General features: G+C 47.2%; 1 protein-coding gene across 1 annotated transcript; it reads left to right on the top strand.

Annotated features, from left to right (window-relative positions):
- The first annotated feature begins 6232 nt into the window (after window positions 1-6232).
- On the top strand, window positions 6233-14871 carry LOC117968707 (uncharacterized). The gene is made up of 7 exons (XM_059010279.1): window positions 6233-6514; window positions 8542-8662; window positions 9111-9289; window positions 11253-11404; window positions 11987-12137; window positions 12326-12447; window positions 12621-14871. Exons 1-7 carry the CDS (start codon window positions 6451-6453, stop codon window positions 13617-13619), a joined length of 1788 nt encoding a protein of 595 aa, XP_058866262.1. The 5' UTR covers window positions 6233-6450; the 3' UTR covers window positions 13620-14871.
- Window positions 14872-19950: the final 5079 nt, after the last annotated feature.

Genomic DNA, 19950 nt, shown 5'->3' with positions numbered 1-19950 from the left:
CCTGCTCTGTTCCATTGTCCATAGGTCTTGCCAGCCAATCTTGCGTTGTTCCACACTCTCCCATCTCATCCATTCTTCCTGCTTGGCCTGGGAAATGGCCTTTACACACCTCATCCTCTCCTCCTGCTTTTGCACCTCGTTGACTACCAGCTTCCTTCTTTGAGCTGGGGCCGCCTTGTGCCATGTAGGAGGAGTTGAACTGAAACCAAGACCCCCTCTTCCATGCTGAACTTGCCCCATGATATCACCAATTTGAAGGGCAGCCTTTGCATCTTCCACGGCTTTCTTTGCCGCCCATTTTCTTCCAGTTTTCAGCACAGGTGCTGCCTCCCTTACGCATTTGTCAAACTCAACCTCTCTAAATCTGACCTCCTTTTCTTTCCCTCCTCCTCCCCCTCCTCTGATCTCTCTATCTCTGTTCCTCTGGAATCTACCACACTCTCTCCCTCTTCCTCAGCTAAGAACCTTGGAGTCACCCTGGACCCCTGCCTCTCTTATTCCCAGCACATCTCCACTCTGGCACGCACTTGCCGATTCTTCCTGAGCAACATCCGAAGAATCCGACCCTTCCTCACCAACTATGCTACCCAGCTCCTGGTCCAGGCCCTGGTACTCTCGCCTAGACTACTGCAACTCCCTCCTGGCTGGCCTCCCTGCGTCCGCCACCCGTCCGCTCCAGCTCATCCAGAACTCTGCTGCCTGCCTGGTGTTCTCTCTGCCTCGCTTCGCCCACGCTACTCCACTACTCCGCTCGCTCCACTGGCTCCCGATCACCGCTCGCATCCAGTTCAAGACTCTTGTACTAGCCTACAGATAACTTGACCAGACTGCTGCCTTCTCAGACACTGTTGGTATTGCCTCACCATTAATGAAGAATGTTTTATCTACTACTTTGCCTTTAATTATAGAGATGCTCCTTGATTTAGTGGGCTTGAATTGTATTTGTGCCCATTCAATGTTATTGGTTAATTTGCCCAATAACCGATTAGTGCAGGCTACTGTTGTACTGTCATCCATATCCATGTATACTCGAATTGGAGGTAGTCGCATTCCAGAAGCCAAACGCTCTCCTCCCACTACCCATTCTGATGCCCTAATGATTACTTCCATTGCCATGGTAAAAGCCAGTGGAGAAATGGTGCATCCTGCCATTATTCCAACCTCTAGGCATTGCCATGTAGTGCTGAATTCTGAAGTTGAAAAACTGAATTGCAAATCTCCAAAGTAGGCTTTCACTAAATTTGTTATTGTCATCGGTACACTGAAAAAATCAAATGCTGATCCTTGAAGAATCTTTTTCTTCAGGTATAAAGAGTCCACCTGCTCTGTGCCATGCTCTTGGTACAACCTGTTTTTCCCATGCCTCTTTCATCAATTTCCACAGGATTCGTAGAACTCCTGAAGCACTCTATAGTGGAACTCCACTAGGCCCTGGAGATGATGAAGCCCTTGCTTTTTTCACAGCTTGCTCTATTTCTTTCCACTTAGGTGCACAGTCCTCCATTTGGTATTCTGGTGGATTGATAGGTGGGATGTCTGAAGGAATTGACATAGGCTCCTGCCTTTTTGAATCTGTATGTGTTTCCTCCAAATAGCTCTCCAGCTCAAACTTAGATGCTTTTAGTGTGCCATTCTTCTCACTGGTGAATAACTTCTTTACAAATTTGAATGGGTCTTTATAAAAGTTAGCTCTCGCATGATCCTTCTTTTTGTAGCGTTTCCGTAGGCGCTCAGCTCTGCGCAGTGTTGCAAGCTTATCTTTTATGACCCTTTGTAAGAGATTGAGTCCCTCCTTCTGACTTTGTTCTGCTCTTCTCCATTGCTTCCTCAGCTGTCTCCTTTCTCTAACTAAGCGTTCAATCTCCTGCTGCTGTCTAGACTTTCCAGGAATAGTTTGTACTTTTTCCTTCCTTTTTTCAATTCCAAACCTCTCACTTCCATATGCGTAGATGATGTCCCCAAATTTATCCAGCTTCTTTTCAACTGTTCCACTTAACCTTTCCAACGCAAAGCTGAGATCTGTGTTTACTGTGTCCCATGCAGTTTTCTCACAAGCTCTTGGCCATTTAACTCCAGGCTTGTGCCCGTTGAGGTTCTTTTCTCTCTTATGCTGGTTTGTCTGACCGGGTTCACAAGGATGATTAGTTCATCACTAACTGTGTCCATGCAAGTCCTCCTCACGTCTATGACAGGGGTGCTGATATCCTGCGAACTGTGGTTTGCTTCCTGTCGCTGGATTTCATTCGACTGACTTGACTGACTTTGTAAGAAGTACTGATCAATGCGAGGCCCTTGTCCCTTCTCCCTCAAGCATTTCATTCTCCCTTGATGAATCTTCAAACCCCTGACCGTTGTCGCCTTGCTCCAGCCGCAGACACAAACCTGGATCTTGAACTCGTCTTCTGTGAAGTACTCTCCATTCTCATATCCGTTTCCGTTCCTAAGTCATTAACCGTGTTTTCCAACGTTGAGTCATCTTCCGCCCCCGCTCTCGCAGACTCTAGGGGTATAACCTGATCCCACACATATAAAGTATAAATTAGAGGACTTAAGATATTTAAAATGCCCGATGTGGTCCCAATTCGAATACTTTATGATGGCAGTATCTCAAACTGCTTAGATCAATTCAATACTGTATGACGGGGAATTCTGGCTGCTATGAAATTCAGAGGCTTTGCTACAGTTTTGCATTTATACTTTTAATTGTTTACTTAATTAAATATCTCGTTCCCAGTAACTCGTTATAGCGTCTCCGTTGTCACTGCAGCAGCTTGGAAAACAAGAAGGAAGCCTTTCACTTCCGTATTTATCATTCCGGATCTTCAGTCTGGTACTGTCAACTGGAAAGGATTACTAACTGCAGTAAGCTTTAATGGTAGGCATTTGCTAAGCCCCACTCGTCTTCACCACTCTCTGTGTGAAGAAGTGTCGCCTGCTCTGTGGTCTGTCTCCACTTCATTTCCAGCTGTGTGTTCTGATCCTGGTTTCTGAGCCGCACTTCAAGTATTAGCAAGGTTTAGTGTAAGGATTTGGAAACGTCTCCTGCAGGCCTGCGTACAAGGCTTTGATGGATTACTAGCAACCAGGAATAACACAGTTCATTACAGTTAGATCTGAAGGACGTGTTGCTAGTGTAAGCCTGGTCTGGTTAAGTGAGTAATGATTCTTTGAAATTCCTAAGTAGGCGCATGTTCTTGTAACGCAGTCGTTCTGCAGCAGGTTATATTAATAAGAACCGCGTGAAGTTTTGCAGGGTTATCTAGCTCTTTGGATGACTCAGTGCCAGCGTTCCCTCTGAGCTTTTTAGCTACGGAGAAACTTTCCGTTTTGAGAAAGGTTAATTATCAATGAGAAACCTTCAGACACGCATTAACCCTTTTAATATATTTTTGGTTGCATTATACAATTTTGAAACAATATTCCAAAGCAAGTATCTCAACAATTTTACAATTTACTTTAAATTTTAAGACACAGAAAAAAAAAACAACAACATGCCACGTCTGTCGAGAGAGCAGCGCCTTCGTGCGATCGGCATGTTGGAGGCTGGACTAGGGCAGCGTGCTGCGGCTCGCCGTCTTGGGTGCTCACAGCCAGCGATTTCAAACCTGGCGAGACGCTATAACCAGACACACTCTGTCAATGACAGACCACCAACTGGGAGACCAAGAGTCACAACACCTGCCCGAGATCGACAGATCATTCTGCAGCATCTTCGTGATGTCAATTGTTAATCAGCACAATAAAAAAGTCACTGCACCTGCCAACTGTCTTTTTTTTGTATTAAGAAATGCTAACTGTTATGCACACTGAGAGGAAAAGGTCAGCAGGATTCACATCCTAAACGAAACCGTTTTGCATCCAGCTAGCAGTCAGTCAGCAAGCAGTGCTGAATGCAAGCTGCAGGCACTGTGGACTGACTCTCTGCACATTCTCTTAATCCTGTGATAAACACAACGTCAGGATGGCTTTACCTCCTAAATCAGCCTCCACTGGGTTTAACTGACTCTCATCTGTACTTTCAGAGAGCCCCTGTATTTGCTGCTTCACGATGCAGTCTTAAACCAGAGAGCTCCCGCTATTTCAGACTGTTGAATCTGAAACCACAAGAGTCAAATGTCAACAGAACGGCTGATTCTGAGCGTTCGAATCCACAACTGAAACTGCGGCTTTTTATAGAGCTAGATATAAAACTGAAAGGCGCTTTTGTTCATATTGACAATTTCACAGAAACTCAAACCAGAAAAAACTAACCCTCACAGAAGAAGTATGAAGTGTGAGTACAGAACACAAGACTTCAAAAATAAAATGGATAGAGGCAGACTGGAGCTTTCAGGGAGTGAGTGAGACACAGACAGGACTCTCCCCTCGCTGGTCAGTGAGACACAGACAGGACTCTCCCCTTGCTGGTCAGTGAGACACACAGACAGGACCTCTCCCCTTGCTGGTCAGTGAGACACACAGACAGGACCTCTCCCCTTGCTGGTCAGTGAGACACACAGACAGGACCTCTCCCCTTGCTGGTCAGTGAGACACACAGACAGGACCTCTCCCCTTGCTGGTCAGTGAGACACACAGACAGGACCTCTCCCCTTGCTGGTCAGTGAGACACACAGACAGGACCTCTCCCCTTGCTGGTCAGTGAGACACACAGACAGGACCTCTCTCTTTGCTGGTCAGTGAGACACACAGACAGGACCTCTCTCTCTGCTGGTCAGTGAGACACACAGACAGGACCTCTCTCCTTGCTGGTCAGTGAGACACACAGACACGATCACGAATTGTGGATGAAACGCAGCAACGGTAAAAAGTAAATGCAACATATCAAGGAAACAGCAATGAATCTCTCTCTGTCTCTCCTCTCTCTCCGTCTCTCTCCTCTCTCTTTGTCCCTGTCTCTCTCTCTCTCTGTCTCTCCTCCCTCTGTCTCTCTCTCTCTCTCTCTCTCTCTCTCTCTCTCTCTCTCTCTCTCTCTCTCTCTCTCTCTCTCTCTCTCTCTCTCTCTCTCTCTCTCTCTCTCTCTCTCTCACCACAGCTGTTTAGCAGCCGGAAGGCTCTGCAGCTTGCTCTCGGGAGGGGGTGAGGGGTCTTCACACCTGCATAACGCCAACCCCAGTGCCTCACACAAATCCCCATGAGAGCCTAGAACTTCATTTTTCTTTCGTGGGTTTATTTGGCCGGCAAAAGAAAATATGTGTGGGACCAAATTACACACAAAATAAATGCACAAGGGTCCGCCACCATCAGAAAACGATGCGAGGTACAAAAAGTGCGACAATAACATACGAAACAAATTTGAAATATATGAGACGCGACTTCAGCAGTCTTTAAACCTCTCTTAATTCCTTGCACAGGTTAATAATTGTGCTGTATCAAGTCTGAATCTTCCTTTTAACTCTTCATCGGGCATGTTTAGGAAATAAAATCTTCCCTTATAAATCCCTGCACAGTTTGCCGCAGTCTCGCTGCTTTGCTGAGCCGGATTGTTGTTCTGAGCCCGAGCTGCAGCTGCACAGACACGCTGCCTTCGTGCTCAGAAGACTTCAGAAGTCGTGTTAACTCCGACTCTCAAGAAACTTCAATTTTCCGACTTTTATAGTCAATGATAGGCACATTACAAAACGAGTGTTTTTGCCAAACTTCTGGATTCGGAAAAACAGTCGCGTTTCAGTATGAAATGACGTCACGAGGCTGTCGGAAACAAGAATCGGAAACCGTTTTAAAATCGTTCAATCTAAATCCAGTCATAATAACGAGTTTTGGAACCGACGCTTTGATGAATAGCGGCCACTGGCTCAAACTGACACACTGAATGTGTTCAGAAATCGTAGGTTTTTTTTTTCTTAATAATAATAATAATAATAATAATAATAATAATAATAATAATAATAATAATAATAATAAAGTTGTTTTTTGTGACCTCTCCACACCCACGTCTTGAATATTTCTCTAAAGCATCAGTTCTTATTTTCTCAGCAGCAGAGTTGAGTTTTGTGAAAAGCTTGTTGATAAAAACACGCGTGTTCTGCTTATCTGTGGGCGGTTTTACAGAACTCCTCACTCAGATTAGCGTCTCTGTTAGTTTCGTAGTAGTGTGGAGGAATTACCCAGCAATGTAGCAAGGGAGCTGAAAATAAATAAAAAGTACTGACTCTGAAGAAAGGGGAAGTGTGACGAAGCGCAACGCCCACGCAGCAAGCGAGTCATCGGCTCACACAGACACAGCAAGAGCACTTCAGAGCTGGGAGAGAGAGCGAGAGAGAGACGAGCGCTCCGTCACGACCCCACGACAAACTAACTGCTGATACTGTAGCCAGTGCAAAAGCTAAAAGGAAACACGCCAAAGCGTTTCACAGTCAGGGCTCGTAGTCTTTGGTAGCCAGTCGTCTCTTTGACAGTCTGATAGCCAGACTGGGGTGTCAGTTAGTCCGGTAGTATGCTCTATGAACGAGGATGGCCAAGTGGACCTGGGTGCCTGTAGTCTTCGCGATCCTGGGACTGCGCTGCAGCGTGTCAGGTAAGAGGGACACTTTCACCTCGTTTCAAACAAAGCAATACAGGGGCAGTGCCGTGGGGCGTGCTGTTCTCTGTTTATTTCTGTGACTGTGGGGTTCTGAGGTACACGTACACCACAGTGAATTATTGAATTTGGAGGGCGGAGGACTGCATGCTGTTGCTTATCAGGGGCTTCGTTCAAGGAGTCTGCCCTGCAGAAATGGACAAGGTGAGATTATGAGGGCCTCCCTCCATTCCCTGTTATCAGGTGAAGCAGGGCAGACTGAGGAGAGACTGGCTATCTTCAGTTTTATTGCAGAGCTGCTAACCCCTTGAATTTGCGTCTTCCGATTGAAGCTTGAGTCCGTGCAGTAGCCGGTCTAGGTGTGCCGAGTGACAAATACAAATCAAATCATAAATGTTGTTAATATATATATTTTTTAATTGCCCTTATTGAAAATGTCTTCAAATCAAAGAGCAATGAAGCAAAGTGAAAGTGAAGGGAAACAAACTGCTGTAAGGCGCGTCCAGGGGAAAGTCCTGCAAGACCACACCCCGATAATCAAGGGGCCCCCCTAGACCCGTGCTGCTTCATTCCCTGTGCAGTCTCTAGTGCTAGGGGTGCAGGTGATTGTGAGGGAGGCTCGGGTCGGGGTGAAGCTCTGTTCTCAGAACACAGTGTTTTTTCTTTCCCTCTCTCGGTTTGAACCGCAGAGGAAACTGTTAAGACGTCGCGTATCAAAGCGATCAGCGCCCGGGGGAACGTTGTGTTCTCCTTCTCCGTTTCACAAAGAACCCTTTTCAGCACTGCCGAGAACACAGCTTTCCACACCTGCTAAACGTCGGGGTTTTTTAGCTTTCCTAAGGAACAACACTGGGGTCAGTTCCATTGAATACAAAACCAATCAAATGATCAAATTGACTTTGTACTTTTAAAGAGAATAGGTGCCTAAAGAGACATACACTTCTATAGATCTATCTGTTAGAGAGGCTTATAATGATTTGATCACGGTGGTATTTAGGGTCGAATCAATACCTCTTTTTTACTGTTGTTTTTACTGTATTTACCAATTTTGGATGTTCAGTAAAAAAAAAAAACAATGGTCACTTCTCTGCACACTTCTCAGTAAGTGATTATAATACTAATTTAAATAATGAACGAGCCATATAAACCATGTTAAAAGCCAGCAAACTTACTGTGTAAAGCCACGTTATTTACTTTTAAGAGGGTAAGCATTTTCAAGTTTTTTATTCAGGCAGGACTGGGCACAGCTGTTCCATTAGTGTCTGTACAGTAACATGGAATCAATCTGTATCAGTAAACCTGGATTCCTGAATTGCAAAATGTGCTGGAAAAAAATCACGCAGTGACATCAGACAACAGCTTCCTCAAACCACACAATCCAAGCAAGTCAGAGATCAGGAAGTATGAGCAAAGTGAGTCAAAATACAGAGTGGGTAACTGAGTGCCGTGTCCAAACAGGGAGCCCGCTGAGCTCTTAAAGGAGTAGACTCTGAGTGTTCAGTCAGGGAGCCCTGAGCTCTTAAAGGAGTAGACACTGAGTGTTCAGTCAGGGAGCCCTGAGCTCTTAAAGGAGTAGACTCTGAGTGTCCAGTCAGGGAGCCCTGAGCTCTTAAAGGAGTAGACTCTGAGTGTTCAGTCAGGGAGCCCTGAGCTCTTAAAGGAGTAGACACTGAGTGTTCAGTCAGGGAGCCCTGAGCTCTTAAAGGAGTAGACTCTGAGTGTCCAGTCAGGGAGCCCTGAGCTCTTAAAGGAGTAGACTCTGAGTGTTCAGTCAGGGAGCCCTGAGCTCTTAAAGGAGTAGACACTGAGTGTTCAGTCAGGGAGCCCTGAGCTCTTAAAGGAGTAGACTCTGAGTGTTCAGTCAGGGAGCCCTGAGCTCTTAAAGAGCCCGGAGCTCTTAAAGAGTAGACACTGAGTTTTTCAGACCCCCTGCCCCCCCCGCAACAAGCAGCTTCCTGTGGTTCTGCCTTTGAGCTGTGAGTGTTTTGAAGTTATTGATGAAGTCTTTTCTCTCCCTCTTTCAGGACAGGACCTGCGCCCCCCGAGGAACCTGACTGTCGTTTCTGTGAACACCCAGGTGGTGCTGCTCTGGGCCCCCCCTGAAGGAGCCCCGCAGGCAGTCCTGTACGAGGTCCAGTACAAAAGGCAGGTATCACACCCTCCTCAGTGCGGCCCCAAGACCGTTCCCTCCCTCAGCCATTGCTGGAGAGAGACGGAGGGGGCAGACCAACTGCTAACCTGTCCTGTGCTGTACCAAGGCAAGGCAGGCGTAAATACAGGACAGACAGACAGACAGACAGACAGACAGACAGACAGACAGACAGACACAGAGACAGGCAGGCAGGGAGACAGCCAGACAGACAGACAGCCAGACAGACAGACAGACAGCAGACAGGCGGGCGGGCGGGCGGACGGACGGACGGACGGGCAGGCAGGCAGACAGACAGACAGACAGACAGGAAAGTGGACGGCTGCTTCTGTTCCCAGTGCTAATCCATCACAAGCTGTCTGAAGGCACTAGCTGAAAGCGATTTGTCCGCTTGTAAGTTTTTTCTTTACCTCATTTTTACCCGGCTGTTTTTTCCTTGTACAGATATGACTCCAAGGATAAGTGGAAGAAGGTGAAGGGCTGCCAGCAGACAAACTCCACAAGCTGTGATCTGTCCAAGAAACTCAAGCGCCGCGAGGCCTTATACCTGGCCCAGGTCCGTACAGTCCTGCAGAACCGGACCTCAAAGTGGGCCATCAAAAACAAATTCCAGATCCGTGACAGTAAGTACTGGCTTGGTTACCGTGGTACACTGCAGTGGCCCGTGGGTTTGTGTTTGAGGGATCCACACTGTTACCGTGGTACACTGCAGTGGCCCGTGGGTTTGTGTTTGAGGGATCCACACTGTTACCGTGGTACACTGCAGTGGCCCGTGGGTTTGTGTTTGAGGGATCCACATTGTTACCGTGGTACACTGCAGTGGCCCGTGGGTTTGTGTTTGAGGGATCCACACTGTTACCGTGGTACACTGCAGTGGCCCGTGGGTTTGTGTTAGAGCGATCCACACTGTTACCGTGGTACACTGCAGTGGCCCGTGGGTTTGTGTTTGAGGGATCCACACTGTTACCGTGGTACACTGCAGTGGCCCGTGGGTTTGTGTTTGAGGGATCCACACTGTTACCGTGGTACACTGCAGTGGCCCGTGGGTTTGTGTTTGAGGGATCCACACTGTTACCGTGGTACACTGCAGTGGCCCGTGGGTTTGTGTTTGAGGGATCCACACTGTTACCGTGGTACACTGCAGTGGCCCGTGGGTTTGTGTTAGAGCGATCCACACTGTTACCGTGGTACACTGCAGTGGCCCGTGGGTTTGTGTTTGAGGGATCCACACTGTTACCGTGGTACACTGCAGTGGCCCGTGGGTTTGTGTTTGAGGGATCCACACTGTTACCGTGGTACACTGCAGTGGCCCGTGGGTTTGTGTTTGAGGGATCCACATTGTTACCGTGGTACACTGCAGTGGCCCGTGGGTTTGTGTTTGAGGGATCCACACTGTTACCGTGGTACACTGCAGTGGCCCGTGGGTTTGTGTTAGAGCGATCCACACTGTTACCGTGGTACACTGCAGTGGCCCGTGGGTTTGTGTTTGAGGGATCCACACTGTTACCGTGGTACACTGCAGTGGCCCGTGGGTTTGTGTTTGAGGGATCCACACTGTTACCGTGGTACACTGCAGTGGCCCGTGGGTTTGTGTTTGAGGGATCCACACTGTTACCGTGGGTGGCCCGTGGGTTTGTGTTTGAGGGATCCACACTGTTACCGTGGTACACTGCAGTGGCCCGTGGGTTTGTGTTAGAGCGATCCACACTGTTACCGTGGTACACTGCAGTGGCCCGTGGGTTTGTGTTTGAGGGATCCACACTGTTACCGTGGTACACTGCAGTGGCCCGTGGGTTTGTGTTTGAGGGATCCACACTGTTATCGTGGTACACTGCAGTGGCCCGTGGGTTTGTGTTTGAGTGATCCACACTGTTACCGTGGTACACTGCAGTGGCCCGTGGGTTTGTGTTTGAGGGATCCACACTGTTACCGTGGTACACTGCAGTGGCCCGTGGGTTTGTGTTTGAGGGATCCACACTGTTACCGTGGTACACTGCAGTGGCCCGTGGGTTTGTGTTTGAGTGATCCACACTGTTACCGTGGTACACTGCAGTGGCCCGTGGGTTTGTGTTTGAGTGATCCACACTGTTACCGTGGTACACTGCAGTGGCCCGTGGGTTTGTGTTTGAGGGATCCACACTGTTACCGTGGTACACTGCAGTGGCCCGTGGGTTTGTGTTTGAGGGATCCACACTGTTACCGTGGTACACTGCAGTGGCCCGTGGGTTTGTGTTAGAGCGATCCACACTGTTACCGTGGTACACTGCAGTGGCCCGTGGGTTTGTGTTTGAGTGATCCACACTGTTACCGTGGTACACTGCAGTGGCCCGTGGGTTTGTGTTTGAGTGATCCACACTGTTACCGTGGTACACTGCAGTGGCCCGTGGGTTTGTGTTTGAGTGATCCACACTGTTACCGTGGTACACTGCAGTGGCCTGTGGGTTTGTGTTTGAGTGATCCACACTGTTACCGTGGTACACTGCAGTGGCCCGTGGGTTTGTGTTTGAGTGATCCACACTGTTACCGTGGTACACTGCAGTGGCCCGTGGGTTTGTGTTTGAGCGATCCTTTGCGTTTGTGTTTCAGCTGTGCTGGAGCCCCCTGGGTGTGACGTGACAGTGACAGCACACTCCTTTCTAGTCAGGCTGACCCTGAAGAGCAATGCCACGCTGCTGGAGCGGTATCCCTCAGGGCTGAGGTTCAGCATCTACCTGCGACACCAACACCAGGACAACAAGGTGCGCAGCTCAGCAGACACGTACTGGGACCGCTCTGTACACTGTTACCAGGGTGTTCATGGGTGTGCTCCCTTACAAAAATGTACCGCTGTCACTCTGCGTGCTAATTTTGCAATTGTCCCTTGCTATTATACATTGCATTTATCTTGATGTGCTTTACCAGACCTCTCTGTGCTTTACAATGCTTCCCTATGCTTTACCATACCTCTCTGTGCTTTACAATGCTTCCCTATGCTTTGCCAGACCTCTCTGTGCTTTACAATGCTTCCCTATGCTTTACCAGACCTCTCTGTGCTTTACAATGCTTCCCTATGCTTTACCAGACCTCTCTGTGCTTTACAATGCTTCCCTATGATTTTCCATGCTTTTGCTGTGCTTTATAAGACATTGCTATGCCATTACTATGGGAGACTCTAATAAGGGATAGTGAAGCGGTGCGGGGCCGATGGATCCCTGTCTGATCGTACGGCTGGGCTCCGTTGCCATGTCGGAGAGGACCATGTGCCCACGCTGCTCCGCTCCACCAAGGGCAGCCCCAGGGAATTCCAGCTGACCCCTGTCTTGTGTTGTGTCCCCGAGCAGACGTTCGACTTGAAGGAAGATGAGATGGAGATGGAGTTAGAGAAGTATGTGCAGGGAGGGGAGAGCTACTGTGTCATCACCGGTGTCCAGGACATCTCAAGACACGGGCTGTGGTTCTCTGAAGAGACGTGCGTGCTGGTGCCAGTTCCAGGTACAACACTAATCTGTACTGTAGTATACTTCACTGGATTCCCTATTTCATACTATACCCTCATGTACTATAGTGAGCATCTAACAAGCGAACAGCTTGACATGTTCTCTTTGATTTCGTGCTCTGTGTTCTTGTGTTTCCTGCTGCACTGCAGTGACTCAGTTGTTGTTGTGTGTGTGTCTCTGCAGAGAACCCGGGCACCTCGCTGGTCATTGTTTTCTCCGTGCTGGGGCTGCTGACACTGCTGAGCCTCTCCCTGCTGTTTCTCCACCTGGTTCTCAAGAGGCCGACCGCTCTGCCCTCTGTGCTGGTGAGTGCTGCTGTCCTGCAGGGAGCCTCACGGCTCCTCCTTACAAATATAAACTGGGAAAAAAAAAAAAAAAAACGCTGCCCACTCCTGCATCTTGTGCCAAGTTTCATCAGACAGCTGATAAGCACGCTCTCACACACCCTAATCACTCCTTTGCTTTGTTTTCTGTTTAGAAGTCTCTGGGAGTCCCGGAGTCCGGCTGGAAGCCTTTGGTGGTTGGCAGCGTTACCGTGGAGACAGTGTTTTTTCCCTCGGATCGGATGTGGTTCCTGACGGAGGGGAAAGAGAGGCGTGGCAGCAGCAGCAGCGGCGTGAGCCTGGAGCAGTGCCTCCTGGAGGCACCGAGAGGCAGTGCGAAAGGAGGAGAGGGGAGGGGAGAGGCAAAGGGACCCACCGCGGAGCTGCAGAAGGACACAGACAGTGGTTGTGTGAGCCTTGGCCAGTGCTCCCTGCAGGAGGGGAAGTGTGGGGACAGTGGGACCAGCCTGGGACAGGGCGGCTCCCTCAAAGAGGACAGTGGGGTGAGTGTGGGACTGAGCCCCCTCCTGGGGAATGCTGAAGTGCTGGAGTGCAGCGTAGAGGTGCAGAACTGTGGGTATCGCAGTCAGCTGCCTCAGGCTCTGCTGCTGAGCTTGCCCGAGCCAATGGAAGACAGCCACAGTGACTGTGAGGGCTACAGACCTGGCTTCAGAGGCTGTGTGTGTTCTGGGAGTGGAGACTGCTTCCTGTGCAGGCTGGAGGGACATTGTGGACAGCAGGACACTGGGGACAGCGGGACAGGGCAGCTCAGACTGGGGACTAAAGGAGTTCAGAGTGTGAGAGAGGAGAGCGAGGTGGACAGACAGAACCACGCTGCAGGAGGCCAGAGGGAGCTCCTTGTCTGTGTCCAGAATGCATTGCAGCACTTCTCCGATGGATACCTGAAGAAGACAGCCCCCAAACTGCAGCCCTGTGAGCGGGACGGTGGGGGACTCCAGGGGTTTGGGGTACAAGGGGGCACGGACTCGATCGAGCCAGGCCTGACCCCTGCACACAGACACTCTGTTTTGGGGTCTGCCCGGGACACCTCACTTCTCTTCTCCGCACCCCAGCTTCCCTTCCTGGCTGTGCAGAGTGAGATCCTTCCAGGGCAGTCTCTGTCTTTAACTGAAGTACAATTGACATTTAACTGATGCCCAGACTCCTGGATGATATATTTACATAGATTTGATCAAAAACACGCACTGATGGTCATTTGAATGTAGTTTTGAAATGGTGGCAGGTTTGGAGTTCCCCTTTTTTATTTTTAGTTTCACTTGAAATGTGAAAAATCCCAAATCACCACATTTGTGGCTTTGTAATTCCAGGGACTTTTAGATCGCTCCCAAAATACGAACATCAAAAATGATCTGATACAGGTTTGTTTTGTACACTACTGTGTAGATATATTTATGACCGAGTCTTTACATTTACAAATCTATAAAAACACAGGGATCAGAAGACTTTGAATGTACTTTAAAATGCCTTTAGCTGAGTTAAGCAAGTGGCACTAGCTGGCTGTTTATCACGCTCAGAGATTCAGTGCCTTCACTGCAGGAAATCATTCTGAGAAGATGCCTGCACCCCAGAGGATAATGTAATCCAGTGACATCCTCAGGGAATATGGTACTCATGTATATTAGGTGTCTCTAGTGACACAGCAATTACACTGCAACGCAGTAACACACAAAGCAGTAACACAGTAATAACACAAAGTCACAGTAATAACACAGTAATAACATAGTGATCACATAAACCCATAGTAATGACATAAACACACCGTAATAGCATAATAATAACACAAAGACACTGTAATAACACAACGACACAGTAAGGACACAGCAATACACAAACACATAAATAACACAGTAATAACACATGCTGTTACAATGCAGCAACATGGTTCATTACAAAATGAAAACTATTAGCCGCCAGCATCCTGTGTAACTATACTGTTTGTAAAGCGGTGTCTTTACAATGTAATAACTCTGTAACCAGAAGTGCAATCACAGTGTAATTACCATGCATCCGAATGTGAAGTGTTACCTGAAATACACTAAGGTACACATTTTTGTCTCACTGTTATTACGTTGCAAAAGCACACACGGTGGCCCGGTCATTACAATGTAAATGCTATAAACACAACCATCCTGGAGTGTAATGAATGTGTTATTACACTGTAACTGACACGTGACAGAGTGTCTGTCGATGTGCATACAAAGATTGAGTCAGGGTGTGTTTACCAGGACTGAACAGGGCATTGATTTCCTTGTGTGATGTGCCTGCAGTGCCAGTGTGTACACGCTGTAGAGGACTGGGGCTCCTTTATTTAATCGATGTCTGTTGCTTGTTTATTTATTTTGTAAATATGTAATTATATTTATTAATACAGTTTGTATACCTCACTATACGTTTCACAAGTGGACTTTGTGACTCTTTCTGAATCTGAAAGCTAACAGTTTCTGTCTCTCTTTCTGTGTGTCGGGGGCTTGCCCATCGGTTCATGTGAGATGCTGACGATGATGGTCACTGTGTTTAAATCAAGTGTGTTTAAAACAACTTTCAAATCAGCTGTGCACTGTCTGACAATAAGGAGTTGTAAATATAAATGGAGGCTGTGTTCATCAGCTGCAGTTTCTTCGCAGCGCTGGTAATGTGTGTTACATATCCAGGGCAATGTCCCGCCTTCCTGACTTGTATCTCTCAGTGATTCGTTCTGAATACTTTAAACCCTCCCCAACTAGTGAGTGGCAGCACATTCCTACCTTTCTATTGGAGACTCCGCTTGCGAGATCACACAATCAGGAATGGAGGCTTGTTAGCGGGATTTAAAGGTACAGAGGATTTAAAACAGAATTGCTAATTTGTGGCACAATGTTAAAAAATGCCTCCACACAGAAGAATGTGCCCGTGACTATAAGGATTTAGTTGTGGAAGACAGCAAAGGAAAGAAGGGACAGCTTTAGTGTGTAAGTACTGTCCAGTTACTACTATACATATTGCGACAGAAGAAAAATACTCAAAATAAGCACCGAAAAATTAAATGAATCAAAACATGAAAACCAGGAGCTCTAGGTGTAACACGTCAGGTCAGTTTGGTTAACTGCACTGCGTTTAAGAAGGGAGTTACTGTGTATACAATATCACCAGCCAAATGAACGTTCACATGGTAAACTGGCACTGTGATATTAAAAGTCTGACAAGACTGGATAATGAAGTCTGTCTGTCTGTCTGTCTGTCACCTTCTCCGTCTGTCTGTTTGAATTCCTTCCCTGTGAAACATGAAGGATGACTGCACAGGAGACTGGAGCCATGTTTCTGTCCGTCTGTCTGTCTGTCTGTCTGTCTCTGTGTGTGCCTGTCTGTGTGTGTGCATGTCTGTCTGTCTCTGTGTGTGCCTGTCTGTGTGTGTGCATGTCTGTCTGTCTCTCTGTGTGCATGTTTGTCTGTCTGTGTGTGTCTGTGTGTGTGCATGTCTGTGTGTCTCTGTGTGTGCCTGTCTGTGTGTGCATGTCTGTCTGTCTCTGTGTGTGCATGTCTGTCTGTCTGTCTCTGTGTGTGTCTGTGTGTGTGCATGTCTGTCTGTCTCTGTGTGTGTGTGTGCATGTCCGAAGTGTGGAAAGCAGAAACTCTGGAGCCAGCACTGTAACCCTGCGAGTCACGAGACAGCCTTGCTCTGAAATGTCATTACCAAGCTGACCTCAGTTAACTGATTACTTTGAAATGTATTTTGAATGCTCGCTTCCCTTTTAACATGAAACGAGAAGGGAAGTTCTCAGTAAATATAAACCTTTGCAGCCAAGCTGGGGGCTTCCCCACCAGGTCCCGGAAAGACAGGACTGGCTCTCCCACACCACACCAAGCAGAGTGACCTTCTCCAAGGGACGATACAGCCTGCTGTGCTCAGAAATTGGAATTTGATGGTAATGAAGTGTGTTTTTGCACTGCGTCTCTGTGTCTGTGTCTGTTACTGCCCCCTTATAACGCAGTGTCAAGGAGATTGATGCAGGGAAATGCATCTACAAATAAAGAAATAAATGCAGGTGCTTGGCCAGTTTAACAGGTGTACAAAGGCAAGTAGAAAACTGAAAAGCCTTCATCCTGCTCCACGCTGCAGTGAGGCTGGGGGGGTGCAGCCATCCTGACTTGAAGTCTTGAAGTCTCAGCTACGAAGGCCTCCCTGCTAGGTGTCAGACAGGTTCTTCTTGTTTGAGAAAGCAAGAAAGAGCTGGAGAGAGATTAATGAAAGGAGATACAAGAAGGTGTAGGTGGGTGTGAAAATGATAACGAACTGCAACGTTGCCAGGGGCTTTTATGGGAAGTACACGAAACCCAGTGACATCACAGCACCCTTACAGTGCCCATGTCTGTCTGTCTGCAGCAAAGGTCATTCAAAATGATCTAGACAGCATTCAGAACTGGGCAGACACGTGGCAAATGACATTTAATAGAGAAAAGTGTAAAGTATTGCATGCAGGCAATAAAAATGTGCATTATAAATATCATATGGGAGATACTGAAATTGAAGAAGGAATCTATGAAAAAGACCTAGGAGTTTATGTTGACTCAGAAATGTCTTCATCTAGACAATGTGGGGAAGCTATAAAAAAGGCTAACAAGATGCTCGGATATATTGTGAGAAGTGTTGAATTTAAATCAAGGGAAGTAATGTTAAAACTTTACAATGCATTAGTAAGACCTCACCTAGAATATTGTGTTCAGTTCTGGTCACCTCATTACAAAAAAGGATATTGTTGCTCTAGAAAGAGTGCAAAGAAGAGCAACCAGAATTATCTCGGGTTTAAAAGGCATGTCGTATGCAGACAGGCTAAAAGAATTGAATCTATTCAGTCTTGAACAAAGAAGACTACGCGGCGATCTGATTCAAACATTCAAAATCCTAAAAGGTATAGACAATGTTGAGCCAGGGGACTTTTTTGACCTGAATAAAGAAACAAGGACCAGGGGTCACAAATGGAGATTAGATAAAGGGGCATTCAGAACAGAAAATAGGAGGCATTTTTTTACACAGAGAATTGTGAGGGTCTGGAACCAACTCCCCAGTAATGTTGTTGAAGCTGACACCCTGGGATCCTTCAAGAAGCTGCTTGATGAGATTCTGGGATCAATAAGCTACTAACAACCAAACGAGCAAGATGGGCTGAATGGCCTCCTCTGGTTTGTAAACTTTCTTATGTTCTTCTGTTCTTATTGCTACTGTCTGTCTGCATTGCCATTGCAGTGCCCTGTGGCAGTGTAGAAGCCCTGCTGGTGTAAATAGTGTGTGTGTGAATGTAAGGTTGGCAGGGACGGGTTAATTCTGCCCCTGCCAGCAATCACAGGTGTTGCCATTCCCCAATGAGGTAATTGAAGCTAATTGGGGAGTGGCCATATATATAAGGAGCCAGAAATCCTTTGTTTGTTGGAGGGAGTTTGGGCTTGTGTGCTGTGTGCTGTGTGCTGTGTGCTGTGTGCTGTGTGCTGTGTGCTGTGTGCTGCTGTGCTTGTGTGCTGTGTGCTTGTGTGCAGTGTGCTGTGTGCTGTGTGCTGTGTGCTGTGTGCTGTGTGCTGTGTGCTGCTGTGCTTGTGTGCTGTGTGCTTGTGTGCAGTGTGCAGTGTGCAGTGTGCAGTGTGCAGTGTGCTGTGTGCTGTGTGCAGTGTGCTGTGGTGAAGGCGAAGGCGAATGCTCAGCCTACAGGCACTGATTGTATTGTTTTGTTTAACCTTGTATTTTGGCCCTTGTGCCTGTTTATTTGTTGCTGTTTGTTCTGTTTTGTTAATAGATGTGCACATCAGCATTTAAAACTGCAGCTTCCTGTCTCTGAGTCTAATTCTTGCTGCTAGCCAGCCTGTGCGGTGATGCTACCGTGTCACATGCCCCTGTCTGCACTGCATTAACTCTAAAGATCGCCTGGTAATTCCTGATAGGGGTTACTGCAGTACAGCACAGTAACTGCACAGTCCAGTAAAGCAGAGTAAAGACATGGGCCAGCCTAGTGAATACTGTGCAGATGTGTGGTGCACATGGTAAAAACAGGGGGCTTCAAAATGACCTGCTAAACCTGTGAAAGGGTTCATGAATAAAGCTGTTCAGCTTATCCGATGTTATGGTGTGTAAAATTAAACCCGTTTCTATGAACCGCTTGCGCATTTCAAATAAGAATTTACAAGAAAGGAGATCCAGGACTTGCTTTGTGGGTTTGGAAGAGAATCTGAAACCAGCTCGCTGTCCCACACAAAGTGCTGAATTCTAATTACAGTTTCCACACGTGGTCAAAGCGTGAGGAGAAACTGCTGAACACAGAACAGAAAGAGCACACAAACAAATTGATTTATAACACGAGAGAGGCACTACTCAGAAACACCCCTGTGAAGGGCTGCTATCGAAAATCTGTCCTGTTATATCAGATTCACTGTGAGGGGCTGCTATTGAAAATCTGTCCTGTTATATCAGATTTACTGTGAGGGGCTGCTATTGAAAATCTGTCCTGTTATATCAGATTCACTGTGAGGAGCTGCTATTGAAAATCTGTCCTGTTATATCAGATTCACTGTGAGGGGCTGCTATCGAAAATCTGTCCTGTTATATCAGATTTACTGTGAGGGGCTGCTATTGAAAATCTGTCCTGTTATATCAGATTCACTGTGAGGGGCTGCTATTGAAAATCTGTCCTGTTATATCAGATTCACTGTGAGGGGCTGCTATTGAAAATCTGTCCTGTTATATCAGATTCACTGTGAGGAGCTGCTATTGAAAATCTGTCCTGTTATATCAGATTTACTGTGAGGGGCTGCTATTGAAAATCTGTCCTGTTATATCAGATTTACTGTGAGGGGCTGCTATTGAAAATCAGCCCTGTTATATCAGATTCACTGTGAGGGGCTGCTATTGAAAATCAGCCCTGTTATATCAGATTCACTGTGAGGGGCTGCTATTGAAAATCTGTCCTGTTATATCAGATTCACTGTGAGGGGCTGCTATTGAAAATCTGTCCTGTTATATCAGATTTACTGTGAGGGGCTGCTATTGAAAATCTGTCCTGTTATATCAGATTTACTGTGAGGGGCTGCTATTGAAAATCAGCCCTGTTATATCAGATTTACTGTGAGGGGCTGCTATTGAAAATCAGCCCTGTTATATCAGATTCACTTTTGCTTTCGGGGTCTGGACTCTTTTTTGTTTAATGGGAAAGTTCTGTGTGAAAATAAACTGAATCACTGAAATGTTTTCGAGAATATCTGAGTGAATAGGAGAAACACTTCACACTGCGTGACATTTACTAAGTTCACACCTCCTTTGTTTGAGCATCTAGAGTGAGCTGGCTCCAGACCACAGCCACAGACCCTGGGTTGGAGGGAGAGGGTGCTGTGGTCTGTGGTTGAGCTGGGACTCAAAGCCTCAAAGAAGCAAGAAAACTGAATGCAACCAGAGACATGATTGCCATTTGAAGCAGGGAAACAAACGTTTTTCCACGCTGTGCATTA

Source organism: Acipenser ruthenus, chromosome 40, assembly GCF_902713425.1.
Source record: "Acipenser ruthenus chromosome 40, fAciRut3.2 maternal haplotype, whole genome shotgun sequence".
NCBI lineage: Eukaryota > Metazoa > Chordata > Actinopteri > Acipenseriformes > Acipenseridae > Acipenser > Acipenser ruthenus.
The sequence above is the reverse complement of the archived record's forward strand: the minus strand, read 5'-3'. Positions and strand labels throughout refer to the sequence as shown.

Bases quoted from the DNA above. Each gene is read 5' to 3' on its own strand.
- LOC117968707 (XM_059010279.1), top strand. From the start codon at position 6,451: ATGGCCAAGTGGACCTGGGTGCCTGTAGTCTTCGCGATCCTGGGACTG. The intron at 9,290-11,252 runs GTAAGTACTGGC...TTTGTGTTTCAG, and splicing joins CAAATTCCAGATCCGTGACA to CTGTGCTGGAGCCCCCTGGG. The intron at 12,138-12,325 runs GTACAACACTAA...GTGTCTCTGCAG, and splicing joins CGTGCTGGTGCCAGTTCCAG to AGAACCCGGGCACCTCGCTG.